General features: G+C 44.4%; 2 protein-coding genes across 7 annotated transcripts in view; both read right to left on the bottom strand.

The window, feature by feature from the left end:
- The window catches only part of whrnb (whirlin b), a 203,028-nt gene that overhangs the window by 52,924 nt on the left and 136,125 nt on the right, over positions 1–13,979 (bottom strand). For all 6 annotated transcript variants that reach the window (XR_004932165.1, XR_004932166.1, XM_036144712.1 and 3 more), the window contains 2 exons: positions 5,867–6,052; positions 5,577–5,765 (listed from right to left, as the gene is read on the bottom strand). Coding sequence is in view for 4 of the 6 variants with exons in the window: in XM_036144712.1 (XP_036000605.1) it covers positions 5,577–5,765; positions 5,867–6,052 (375 nt within the window). In the remaining 2 variants the exon portion in view is untranslated. The remainder of the gene's footprint in view (positions 1–5,576; positions 5,766–5,866; positions 6,053–13,979) is intronic.
- Positions 8,204–9,788, bottom strand: LOC118565074 (zinc finger BED domain-containing protein 5-like). Its single transcript, XM_036144713.1, has 2 exons — positions 8,926–9,788; positions 8,204–8,761 (listed from the first exon to the last, which is right to left on the bottom strand). Exons 1-2 carry the CDS (start codon positions 9,701–9,703, stop codon positions 8,478–8,480), a joined length of 1,062 nt encoding a protein of 353 aa, XP_036000606.1. The 5' UTR covers positions 9,704–9,788; the 3' UTR covers positions 8,204–8,477.

The raw sequence follows: 13,979 nt of genomic DNA, 5'->3' as shown, positions 1-13,979 counted from the left end.
GCCAAACGACTTATCCCTGGCATAATTTGTATCCCCTGCGTCGGGAGAGTGCTTGAAATCAATAAAACTTTTAACCTCCAGCTTTGTGAAGTCTAAATATTTTTAAACATCACATTCTAATAAAATTAGATTGATTTTTTTAAATCCTAATACATTGTTCTATTTTTAAAAGCGACATATCTTGTTTTCTTAATATATTTATTTTCTCTATATGGTACTCTTATTAAATCTGATAATTCTGGCTGTACCTTTATTCAGTGTTCATTTGATCACACGTGAAATCCGCTTTATATGATCTATGTATTCGGGTCTAGCTACCAAAAAAGAAAAAGAAAAAAAGACGAACAAGCAGACAGCTGTGATAAACTCAGGAAGGTGGATTTGTGGTTTCAGCTGACAGACATGTGACAATCTAATAACATAAAGCTAATATTTTCGTGACACATCTGGAAATGACCAGAGCCGTTTTCTTTCTCATAACGTGTTATATTGAATGATCAATCGAGTTTTAACCCACATAGCAATCCCTTACGATCGCACTAACAAGTGTTACATTTTCAGTTTTTTCACACTAACTGAACGATAATGTAACGACACAATTGCTATATTTCATTAAGAAAAGTAAAACATCTTCATTTCCACGCCTAATAGGTTGGAGATGAGGCGCAGTTGACTGGATTTATTCTTCAAGCTGAATGCTCTCGTCCGACGCAGGGGATACAAATTCTGGCGTGGATAAGTCGTTTGGCACCTGTGCTATCCTAGCGCAGCAGGTCTTGGTGATACCACATTAAAATGGGCAAAAGTCTGGGCTATTTCTGCCCTGTGATGGACTGCCGACCTGTCCAGGTTGTACCCCGCCTCTCATCCATTGACAGCTGGAGATAGGCACCGGCACCCCTCATGAACCCAGCAGGGATAAAGCGTTTTAGAAAATGAATGATGCATGGTCTGGGCTATTTCTTTTTCCTTGCCACAAAGATCTTTGCCAAATGTTCCTGACATGCTAAATTTCTCAGAGCAAACTGACAAAAAAAACTCTGCTTTTGCCGAGGTGTTCACATTACTAATGCACACATAATCAATGCATACATTGGGAGTGCCTAATTGTAGGCTGAAGGCTGAAAGGCGAAAAAATAGAGAGAATTTAACCCTGATAGCTTCCAACATTCCTTGCATGACAGGGAAATCCCACCTGAAATGTTCTCTATGCAACAGTTGGTGGGTGTTTTTTCCTTTAGTGGAACAATGGAGCTTCAGGTTGTGCAGGGGCATCAAACAACAGCTGGCTTGTAGAGATGTTGCAGCGGGTGTCCATCATAACTGAGGGCCCTCGTCTGTGTGGTAATGACCGAGTTTTTCAACAGGACAATGTTGCAGTTCACAATACCCGCCCGGCAAAGGACTTCTTCCAGGAGAACAACATTACTCCTTTGGGCCTTCCTGCATGTTCCCCTCATCTAAATCCTATTATGAACTTTTGGAGATGGTGTGAAAAGGAAGTTTACACAAATGGACTATAGGTCCAGACAGGTGCCCTTTGTGAAACCATCTTCAAAACTTGTATCAAACATGCCTGAACGACTGTTTGAAGTGTTGAACACAAATGGTGGAGCTACCCAAATACTGAGTCCATTTTTTGACACTTTGATTTTTGTTTTGAGGGGGCTTTTGGAGTTTTTTGATCAGCTACCCAACACCCTATTTCTGTTAAATTGTTGTTTGCCCACTCAATAGGTTTGTGTCTCTTGCTTGCATTTCTTCTTTTAGCACCATTAAACTTCACTTAGAGCCTTCTTAAGATCCAATAGTGCAAAAAGCATGTTTTTGCAATTTATAACTGGTCTTAAGATTTTGATCAGAATTGTAGGTTATTGATTTTAAATCTGCCAGTATGAATGTATTGAATTGTATAATGACCTAATAATTGTTAGAAACTGGTGTTCTATAATTAAACTTAATTAAACTGAATGGAATTTAACTGAAGTTGCTTTTGATCACAAGACATTGTATTGATATATATATATTTTTTTAGACCTGCAAGGGACAATTTATATAACATGTTCCAGCTCAGAAAAATAAGAAGTTAGTATTATTTTCCACCAGAAATACATCCTGTAAGAACTGTAAAAGCACAAGATGATGGTTGAAGTGCTGAAAAAGGTGTTTCCATTTCAGAGCTTCTCTTGTTCTACCAAATAAGTCAGACCTCAACCTGGTAGCTAAAGTGGATGCATTAAAAACACACACACACAATGATGACATCAAAACACTAAAAGCAATAAAACCTCTTCTGTTTGTTGTTTTGTATCGTCCACCAGGCCCTTACACTCAGTTTTTGGATGAGTTGTCAGATTTCTTATCTGATTTGGTGTTAAATACTAATAAGGTTATTATAGTGGGTGATTTTAACATCCATGTTGACACTGAATGTGATAACCTTAGTGTAGCCTTTAAAACTATCCTAGATTCAATTGGTTTTGCTCAAAATGTGCATGAACCGACGCACTCTCGGCTCCATACTTTAGACCTTGTTCTGACATATGGCATTGATTGTGAAGAATTAACAGTATTCTCTCACAACCCTGTCCTGTCTGATCATTTTTTAATAACATTTGAGTTTAATCTAACTGAGTTCTCCACCCCCAAAAGAGGGTTCCATTATAGTGGATTTTTATCGGATAATGCTGTATCAAAACTTAAAGAGTCTGTCCCCTTTTTAATATCCTCAGTATTGCAGAAATGCCCTGTAGATGGCAGCATTGCTGTTTCTTCCCATTCACAAATCGATACCTTTGCTAACAATCTGACTTCCTCATTGCGTTCTGCATTAGACGCAAAAAGAAGGTGATTATTCACAGGAAGCTGGCTCCTTGGTTTAATTCAGAGCTGCGTTCCTTGAAGCACAATGTTAGGAAATTGGAGAGAAAATGGCGCTCTACACACCAAGAGGAATCCTACTTAATCTGGAGGGACAGACTATTGTTGTATAACAAGACCCTCCGCAGAGTTAGAGCAGCATATTTTTCATCATTAATTGAAGAGAATAAAAATAATCCTAGATTTCTCTTTAGTACAGTTGCCAAACTTACCCAGAGCCACAGCTCTGTTGATCCATCCATTCCCTTAGCTCTTAGTAGTAATGATTTTATGGGATTCTTCATAAATAAAATTGATGCCATTAAAAATAAAATAATTGGCATCCTCCCAAACATGATTACCTCATCCTCAGTAAGTGAGGCAGCATTGGAGGAATCCTTAGAACCTGCGCAGTGTCTGAACTGTTTAAAAGCAGTAGAGCTTTCTGAGCTATCTAAAATTTTAGCTTCATCTAAACCTTCTACCTGCATGTTAGACCCAATCCCAACCAAGTTGTTTAAGGACATATTCCCTTTGATCAGTGGTCCTATTTTAGACATGATTAATCTATCCTTAGTAAATAGATATGTACCACAGGTTTTGAAAGTAGCTGTTATTAAACCTTTACTTAAGAAACCTTCTCTTGATCAAGATGAGTTAGTAAATTACAGACCTATATCTAATCTTCTTTTCTTATCTAAAATTCTTGAGAAAGTAATTGCTAATCAACTTTGTGAACATTTACAAAGTAATGACCTACTTGAGGAGTTTCAGTCAGGCTTCAGAGCTCATCATAGCACTGAAACAGCTCTGGTGAAGGTCACTAATGATATTCTCATGGCCTCAGATAATGGTCTTGTGTCTATACTTGTCCTGTTAGATCTCAGTGCTGCATTTGATACAGTTGATCACAATATTCTCCTACAAAGACTTGAACATACTGTAGGGATTAAGGGGAAAGCATTAGGCTGGTTTAAATCTTATCTGTCAGACAGATTCCAATTTGTTCATGTTAATAATAAATCTTCCTCAAACTCTAGGGTCACTTGTGGAGTACCACAGGGTTCAGTCCTTGGACCAATTCTCTTTACTATATATATGCTTCCGTTAGGCAAAATTATCAGACAGCATGGGATTAATTTCCACTGTTATGCTGATGATTCTCAGCTATATTTATCCATAAATCCTGATGAATCCAATCAATTACTTCGACTGCAGTCATGTCTTGATGACATCAAAAGCTGGATGACTTTAAATTTCCTGCATCTAAATTCTGACAAGACCGAAGTTTTAATCTTTGGGCCAGAGTCCTCAAAAAATAAACTTCTTAACCAATCACTTAATCTGGGTGGCATTAACCTGGCCTCTGGTAATAAAGTAAAAAATCTTGGTGTTATTTTTGACCAAGACATGTCACTTAAATCCCATATTAAACAGGTTTCCAGAGTTTCCTTTTTTCACCTCCGGAATATCGCCAAAATTAGAAACATTCTGTCCAGGAGTGATGCTGAAAAACTGGTCCATGCATTTGTTACTTCAAGGCTGGACTATTGTAATTCTTTACTATCAGGAAGTCCACAAAATGCAGTTCAAAGCCTTCAGCTGATCCAAAATGCTGCGGCAAGAGTTCTGATGAAAATCAACAAGAGGGATCATATTTCTCCAATTTTAGCTTCCCTTCATTGGCTTCCTGCTAAATCAAGAATAGAATTTAAAATTCTTCTTCTAACGTATAAAGCCCTTAATAATCAAACTCCATCATATATCAGAGCTCTGATTACCCCGTATGTTCCTAACAGAGCACTTCGCTCTCAGACTGCAGGTCTGCTGGTGGTTCCTAGAGTCTCTAAAAGTAGAATGGGAGGCAGATCCTTTAGCTATCAGGCTCCTCTCCTGTGGAACCAACTCCCAGTTTTGGTCCGTGAGGCAGACACCCTGTCTACTTTTAAGACTAGGCTTAAAACTTTTCTTTTTGACAAAAATTATAACTAGTGGCTCATGTTACTCTCAGCTACCTTTTATAGTTTTACTGCTATAGGCTTAGGCTACTGGAGTATATCAGGATCTAATTTTCTCACTCTATTGAGTTCTACTGTTCTTCAATTATGCATTATGTGTTGTCATTTCTGCTTTAACTTTCTGTTCTCTCTCTTTTCTCTTCATAGTAGGTACACCTGGTCTGGCGTTCTGTTAACTGTGACATCATCCAGAGAAGACGGCTCACCCGCTACTACCATCTAATGTAGAACAGATTACTAGATCAATGTGTGCTTCTGTGCTTTTTTGTTTCTCTTGTTGTGTCTCTGTTCTGTCGTCTGTAACCCCAGTCGGTCGAGGCAGATGACCGTTCATACTGAGCCCGGTTCTGCCGGAGGTTTTTCCTTCCCGTTAATGGGTGGTTTTTCTTCCCACTGTCGCTTCATGCTTGCTCAGTATGAGGGATTGCAGCAAAGCCATGTACAATGCAGATGACTCTCCCTGTGGCTCTACGCTTCCCCAGGAGTGAATGCTGCTTGTCGGGACTTTGATGCAATCAACTGGTTTCCTTATATAGGACATTTTTGACCAATCTGTATAATCTGACCCAATCTGTATAATATGATTGAACTTGACTTTGTAAAGTGCCTTGAGATGACATGTTTCATGATTTGGCGCTATATAAATAAAATTGAATTGAATTGAATTGAATTTCACATTATTATGGAGAGGGAAGTTACCATTGAACTGGTGGTCTGTCCTGCGTCATGTATAGGAGCTGCATAGTTACAATGGCCTGATGGATGTAGCACTCTTAGACCTCCTTGCCATGCCTGATGAGCCTCTCTTTGACGGTGCAACACTAGCCTGTCGTACACCTCCAGATCCTGAGGGGCCACCAAACTCCTGACTTCAGACAACATGGACAACTGTGAATGGGGTAAGAAATTAGAAGAGACAATAAAATAAGAGCATACTAGGAGACAGCACAGTGAATGGTCAGGTCAGATGTTGCAGCAAACTCCTGTACCTTTGCATGGGTGTTGAAAAGCTCAAAGAGGGCCATGGTCAATGGTTCCACATTAATGTGTCCTTGCTGATACTCCTGCAGGTAGTAGCCCATGGTCTGCCTCTCCTGTTCCGTCAGCAGCATGTAGGCCTGTTGTTCTAAAGATACCTGAGCACCAGGTGGGCAAACCCCTCTGTACCCTGCCGACTGAGAGAATGGATCGGTTGAGTAGCAACCCTGCTTTGTGATTACTTACCAGATACAAACAGGTTAGGACAGATTAAATATGAAGTAAGGGTCATACAAGTGCAGAAGATGTTTTTACTGTGAGTGTGATGAAGTGAGAACCAACTCTTGAAGAGTCTCAGCTTTCAGTGAAATCAAATATGACAAAGCCAAAACTCCTTTGTGATTGGTTAGTTAAACCAAATTAAACGTTAATTAAACCTTAATTAAAGAGATAGTGCAGAACCATCTTTAGTACAGAGTGTCATGTTTTGTTCTGATGACCCGAACACACTACACACAGAGGTAGGAATCTTTGTGAGTTTATTGAAAGAAATGGTTGTTAGATGATGAGACCAGAGAGACAAGACTGCACGGGAACAGGGGTGTAGATGATGGCAGGAGCTGACGGCCCAGAGCGAGAGTCCTTAATAACTGGGTGGTCAGGGAAGCTTAGTGCTGCTCGTCTAGCAGACCTCGTAGCACTACAGGCACAGAGCAGAGCTTCTCCAGGGCGGCTAGTCAGGTTAGCAGTTCTCTGGAGACACTGGGGCACAGAGCAGAGCTTCTCCAGGAACAAACAGCAGAGAACAGAGTTTTTAGAGAGACTAGCAGGACTAACCTTAAACGACGGAGCAAACAAATCTTCCAAGGCAAAAAACAGGGACTGGCATGAAGAGGTGGATCACAGAAGACGGACTAGCACCAGAGTGAGGCAGAGGGAGGCTTAAATAAGAGGCTAGCAGGTGAAATGTGTCTGACTGATTAATTACCAACAGGTGTGACTGACTGCAAGGAGAGTGAAGTGAAGGCTGAGTGGAAGAGAAGGAGAAAACTAAAAATTAACAATGACCTCAAGGTCGGTCTCTGGACGGCCTAACAAGCTAAACAACAACTAACCCAGGGTGGGTGGAGGGAGGTACGGATGGTGGGCTAGAGTCAAACCAAAAACTACCCAATCAGGGCGATCCAGAACAAAGAGGAAAAACAAAAGAGGACTAAAGGGGTTTCTAACAACCCCTGTTAGGCAAAACAAGGAGCGTCTGACAGACACTGGCAGGTGAAATAATGGGCAAACAGGCGAACATCGCCAGAGGCCAAAACAGGCGACTAACGCCACAGAGCAACAAGCAAAATAGGCGTACGACAACACCAGAGGGAAGGAACGGGCGTACGACAACGCCAGAGGGAAGGAACGGGCGTACGACAACGCCAGAGGGAAGGAACGGGCGTACGACAGCACCAAAGGGAAGGAACGGGCGCACGACAGCACCAAAGGGAAACCCGCCGGGGCGTGAGGGAAACGCTGGGGCACAAGGGAAGCAGGGACGTCTAAACGCCAGGGAACAAAAACAGAGGGCATCCTAACATGCCGGGGAAACGAGAACGGAGGGCGTCCTAACACGCCGGGGAACCAAGAACGGAGGGCGTCCTAACACGCCGGGGAACCAAGAACGGAGGGCGTCCTAACACGCCGGGGAACCAAGAAGCCTGAGACAGAAAGCGTTCTAACACGCCGGAAAATAGAAAAATCCCAAAACACTGGGGACGTAGGGCGTCATATCACGCCAAGGAACAGAAGAATTTGGGGCCAAAACAAAAAACTAGGAGGTTCAAACCAGACAAAGTAAGGGAGGGTAAGAGCTCAAAACCAGGGACGAGAACCTAAGGGGGCGCAAGGACCTTAAAGAGCGCTTAAAACCTAAGGAGCGCGGGGAGAGCACAGGGACCCATAAAGCACACAACAAAATTTAAACCAAGATTCAAACCAAGAACTAGAAAATAAAGGCAAAATTAGAGCAGGGATAACACAAAGAAAAACCAAAGCTAAACCATTAAACCAAAACAAACACTAAAGCACAGTCTGAAACTAAAGCTAAAATAGAAATTAAAGCAAAACAAGAAAACTAGGACACAAACAAGTACACTAACGTGAAAACCAGAACACTAAGGCTAAAATGGGAATGCAAAGCAAGGCTAGAAAACTAGGGCAAAACCTAGAACCCTAAAACAGAGCAGGGAAAACTAAGACAAAACAGAGACTAAGAACTCTAAGAAAACAAAGAACCGCCTAAATCAGTGGTTCTCAAATTTTTTCTGTCATTCCCCACTTTGGACAAGGGAGAATTTTCAAGCCCCACCTGTCCCCTTCGCCCCAACACAATGCTAATGAAATATGCAACAATCTTAAAATGTTCCAATTTTATTGAAGTAACAAGTAGTAGCTAAATACAAACTACCTACATCAAATAACAGCAAGCTCACAAATAAAGAAAATAAAAATGCAGCTGTGTCAAAATTTGTATCAAGCTCAAAGATAGAAAAAATTAAAGTGCCACTCTGCAATATGTTAATAAAAGAAAAGAAGTAAAATCCATCTGGCAAGACAGGTCTATTTATCCCTGCATTAGTGGCTGCAATGAGCCTGTTTTGCATTGCACAGTTTCAGTTTCAGCTGAGATCTGTATTTTGTTTTCAGTGAAGCAACAGCTGAAAAGCCCATCTCACAGAGATATGATGTGGCAAAGGGAAGAAGAATGCACACAGCTCTCTGCCCGATGAGTGGATACTCCCTCTCCACTCCAAACCAGAATTCACTAAGAGTCTGAGCATTAAACCTGAGCCTCAGGGTGGAGTCAGACGTCATGTCAATAAACTGGTCCTCCTCAGCAGACCTAAAATCAGCAGGTGCTGCAGACAGAATAGAAAAAAATAGACTTACTTTATTTTTCATTGCATAATAAACACAAAGAAATCAGTTTGACAACAATCCATTCCAGTTAGTAGCATACAACAGAAATAAATTCATGTATATTATATGAGTATAATATTCAATAAAATGTCAAAATACCAACCTGCTGCATTGAATGGATCCATAACCCAGGCATACTGGGCACTGTTGTTTGGGAAGTATTTTTGAAACAATCCACTCAGGGAAGAGAGGTGCTGATTAATACATGGGATCACTGTGGTGGCTCCAGATTCAGTGGTTTCAGCAACTTCACTCAGGTTCTCAAAGACATCTATGTTTTGCTGATCGAGGCACCTGCCCCATACCTCAAGCTTTCGGATGAATGCGGTGATCTTGTCTGCCAGGTGAGGTAGGTGCTTGTCTTTGCCTTGAAGCTGAAGATTTAATTCATTCAGCTTGCCAAACACATCGCTGAGGTAGGCCAGTTTCAACAGAAATTGTTCATCACTGAACTTGCTTGCAGACTCAAACATGTGCTCCTCTTCCAAGAAGATCTGAATGTGTGCCCTGAGCTCAAAGACGCGCGACAGCACTTTACCCCGGGAGAGCCACAGTGCTTCACTGTGAAACAGCACAGATGTGTGATCAGCTCCCATTTCCTCACAAAGTGCGGAGAATAGTCGCACTTTCAGAGGTTGGGTTTTGATAAAATTTACCATGCTCACAACTTCTGTCAAAACCTCATTTAGTTCAGGGCTGAGCTGTCTTGACGCGAGCGCTTCCCTGTGAATGACACAGTGCGTCCAATGTGCATCTGCCGCATCCCTCTTTATTAGCGCCTGCAGCCCGTTTCTTGAACCTGCCATGGTCTGTGCGCCATCAGAGCAAAAGCCCACACAGTTTTCCCATTTAAGGCCGTGTTCTTTGAAGTAATTGTCCATGATCTTAAACAGTTCATCGGCTGCGCCTCTATTTTTTATGTATTTGCAAAACAGCAAATCCTTGCACAGTGACTCGCCATTTACAAAGCGGACGTACGATATGAACAAGCAGTCTTTATTACTGTCAGTAGCTTCGTCCACTTGTAATGCAAAACGACTGTCTTTTCATTTTTCTATGAGTTGCTCTTCAAGATCACTGGATATGTTGCATATACGTCTCGCAATTGTGTCATTGGACAGGGGGATGGCTTTTAATTTTGCGGCGCTTGTCTCGTCAAGCATAATTGACACCATGTCTAGAGCAGCGGGGAGAACGAGCTGCTCGGCAATTGTGTGCGGTTTTTTGCATTGCGCGATTCTGTATGCTACTCTATATGAAGGCATCTGTGCCTTACTGTTTACTGATGCAGCTTTTACCATGCGAGTCGCCTGTTGACGGTATTCTGCCAGTTTTCTTTGAAAAAAATCAAGAGGCTTATTGACGTGACTGGGGTGTGTGGTCTCTAGGTGTCTTCTTAATTTGTTGGGTCTCATGCTGTCTGCTGCTAGCGGTTTAAGACACAGGACACACATCGGTCTCTCCTCTGTCCCCACCACTGCTGCCGTGAATCCAAAAGCAAGATACCCTTCATCATATTTTCTTTTTGGTTGGCTTTTTGGTTTATTAGGCCCGTCTGGTTGGTGTCTCTCTGCTGGTGCCAACTCGACAAATTTTGAGGTCCGTGTCACAAAAAAATCCATGTTATCTTGCTCACAATAGCCTGCGACCCATTGGCGCGAAACAGATGTATACAGATACAGATATATGAGCGCGACAGTGTTGCCAACTCCTCAGTAAGGAAAGTAGCTATTGGCTGTGCTAAAAGTTGCTAGAAGTCGCTGAATGACATCATCGCCTAATTTGCATAATCTGCCACATGATGTGATGTGTAAGTTATTGGCGCTGTGGGAGAAATAACGTTGTTAGAGAGAAACAAAAAGTGAATAAAAACACTCAGAATATATAGAGCTACTTTTTTCTGTCCATTAATGTTTATTTATTATTATTATTATTACTATTATTATAATGTTTTTTTTTTTTTATTAATGTTTAATTTATTTCAATACTAACCCTCCTCCTTTACCCAGGTTTGAGACCGGCAAAATGAACCATAAAGAGACACTATGGCAGAGTTATAATTTTTTTTTTTTAATTTTTAACGTTTTCTTTTTTCCCTTGTGGTCCACCAAGGAGCCTACAAATCACGGTAAAACATGAACATGTGGCTGTGTGAATCAAACGCCGTTATTTATTTAAGATAAAATATTTCAAATTCAGTTATTTATGATCAACCTGCGCCGTCAATCCCGGCGCATGTGCGCTTTATTTGCAGTCTGGACGCTGAGGGTAAACATGCTGTGGCTCTGACTGCAGCGCTGAGAGGGACTCCTGCGGTAGCGGGAGAACGGGGTTGGGAGGGGAGAGGCGCCCCACGGCAGCACCTGCCGCTGGAGGACAAGAATAGGAACGATACGTGCTTTCACGTAAGAGTCTCCAAAATTCGCTAGATTTGTCGCTAGTCGCTTTTTTGAAAAAGAGTCGCTGGAGGGGTCTGAAATATAGCGACAAAGTCACTGAGTTGGCAACACTGGGGCGCGAAAGGTTATCCCGTTACAAATAATAATCCGACGTCACGTCAATCATTATTTTGGCACTTCAGTTCCAGGTGAAATTTTTCTCATATCTAATGTTCTTTTAATTAGACTGCATGTAGGCTAGTAATGATTACTTTGTGGGTTTGATTGGTCTAATAAGCGGCAACAGACAGCTATAAGGACAGTTTGCTCTCACACGTTCTACATTTATAGTCACACAACACACACACACATGCTGGAACTTGGCGTGCCCCACCTGTCACGTCTCAATTCCCCACCAGTGGGTCGCGCCACACACTTTGAGAACTGCGGGCCTAAATAATTATAAACTGAGGTATTCTAAATAGCTCCTGACTAAGGCCGAGTCTTAACAAAATAAATTTAAGGCACTGGCTTTAAGGGCCCAGGCAAGACGGCTGCTAAGCCAAAAAAAAAAAGAGTCCTCGCGGAGGTCGTCCTGGACGAGGCAGGCGGCGGAGCAACAACGCCCGACTAAAATCTCGGGGAAGGCGGCCCCGGCGAGGCAGAACCTGATGGCACAGATACCACAGTCGGCGGATCTGGCCGGACAGGAAAGTCCCAGGCGAGTGTCGTGGAGGACGACCACGACGAGGCAGAGTCAGAAGGTGCGGGGACCGCAATCTGCGGCTTCGGCCAAACAAAAAAGTCTGAGAGGAATGTCGTGGAGGTCGACCACGGCGAGGCAAAGTCAAGCGGCTCGGAGTCCGCAATCTGCGGCTCCGGCCAAACAGGAAAGTCAGAGGCGGTCGACCCTGGCCAGAAGAACAGGGAGCGGGAGTTACATCACCTGAGGACCCGGACTGCTGCGAAGAAACTCCCTCTGCGACTATGTCGGCAGTTTCGGACGGCGGCGAAACAAATCCCTCGACGGCTTCAGAGAGCGGCGCCGGGCTACAGGCTTCAGAGGAAGCAGAGATTGGAGGTGGATCCTCCTGGACCCGCTCGTGGAGCTCGGAGAGGCAGGTCCTCCTGGACCCCCTCGTGGGACGTGGGCAGAGGCAGAGCGGCTCCCTCGGAGGCCTCGGGCTGAGGCAGAGCGGCTCCCTCGGAGGCCTCGGACTGAGGCAGAGCGGCTCCCTCGGAGGCCTCGGACTGAGGCAGAGCGGCTCCCTCGGAGGCCTCGGGCTGATGCAGTGCGGCTCCCTTGGAGGCCTCGGGCTGATCCCTCTCCTCGGCGGCCTTGGATGGCGGCAGAACAGAAGCTGTCTCAGAAGCAGCCACAGACCAGCAGGGGAGAAGATCGTCCCGGTCACCATAATAAAAGTCCCACAGCTGCGACTCCGTGATGCGCGGGGCTCTTGCTGGAGAGGGAGCAGTCTTTTGAGCAGCAGCTGGAGCTTTTACTCGAGGAACCAGCTGAGTGTCATGGAGATGGCGACAGAGACTACGGGGAAAAGGTGGATGTCTGACCAGACTCGTCAGCGCAGCTATGCTGATGTCGGGCTGGCTCAACGGGGAGCCAGGGGCTGTTTCAGGCTGAGCTCCCTGAGGATTAACGGTGGTACCTCTGCGCCGGTGTGCACGGCGTTTGCGTTGGGGAATGCCGGGCAACGAAGTGGAGGCTGCCGCTGATGGTGAGGCAGCGGGAGCTGCAGCTGAGACAGGTGTAATAGCGGAGGAGGACATAGTTGAGACGGGAGCAGCAGCGGCAGCCGGCAGGCAAGTGAGTGGAGAGTCGATTGACGGGGTGGATCCTGACCAATAATTCCAGTCGATCTCCTTGAAAAGGCCCGCTAACTGGGGATGTCCGGGGAACTGGCGTGCCAGGCTCGAAGCCTGACCCTCCCAGATGGCTCGAACTTGGGCGGCCGCCTCCACCCGCCGCGGCGATGGATCCAATGAAGCGACTGCGGCCAAGCAGCGCTCGAGTTCCTGGAGGACTGTCTCCACATCGCTGACCAATTGTGGAGTGAGAGGAATCATATAGTCAGCTCCTGCACCAGAGCTCTGGGTGTGTGTCGGGTTCATCTTTGGCTGGTCCGTACTGTCATGTTTTGTTCTGATGACCCGAACACACTACACACAGAGGTAGGAATCTTTGTGAGTTTATTGAAAGAGATGGTTGTTAGATGATGAGACCAGAGAGACAAGACTGCACGGGAACAGGGGTGTAGATGATGGCAGGAGCTGACGGCCCGGAGCGAGAGTCCTTAATAACTGGGTGGTCAGGGAAGCTTAGTGCTGTTCGTCTAGCAGACCTCGTAGCACTACAGGCACAGATCAGAGTATCTCCAGGGCGGCTACTCAGGTTAGCAGTTTCTTGGAGACACCAGGGCACAGAGCAGAGGTTCTCCAGGGCGGCTAGTCAGGTTAGCAGTTCTCTGGAGACACTGGGGCACAGAGCAGAGCTTCTCCAGGAACAAACAGCAGAGAACTGAGTTTTTAGAGAGACTAGCGGGACTAACCTTAAACAACGGAGCAAACAAATCTTCCAAGGCAAAAAACAGGGACTGGCATAAAGAGGTGGATCACAGAAGACGGACCAGCACCAGAGTGAGGCAGAGGGAGGCTTAAATAAGAAGGCTAGCAGGTGAAATGTGTCTGACTGATTAATTACCAACAGGTGTGACTGACTGCAAGGAGAGTGAAGTGAAGGCTGAGTGGAAGAGAAGGAGAAAAC

Source organism: Fundulus heteroclitus, chromosome 12, assembly GCF_011125445.2.
Source record: "Fundulus heteroclitus isolate FHET01 chromosome 12, MU-UCD_Fhet_4.1, whole genome shotgun sequence".
Lineage (NCBI taxonomy): Eukaryota > Metazoa > Chordata > Actinopteri > Cyprinodontiformes > Fundulidae > Fundulus > Fundulus heteroclitus.
This window is presented reverse-complemented; position numbering and strand designations above follow the sequence as displayed.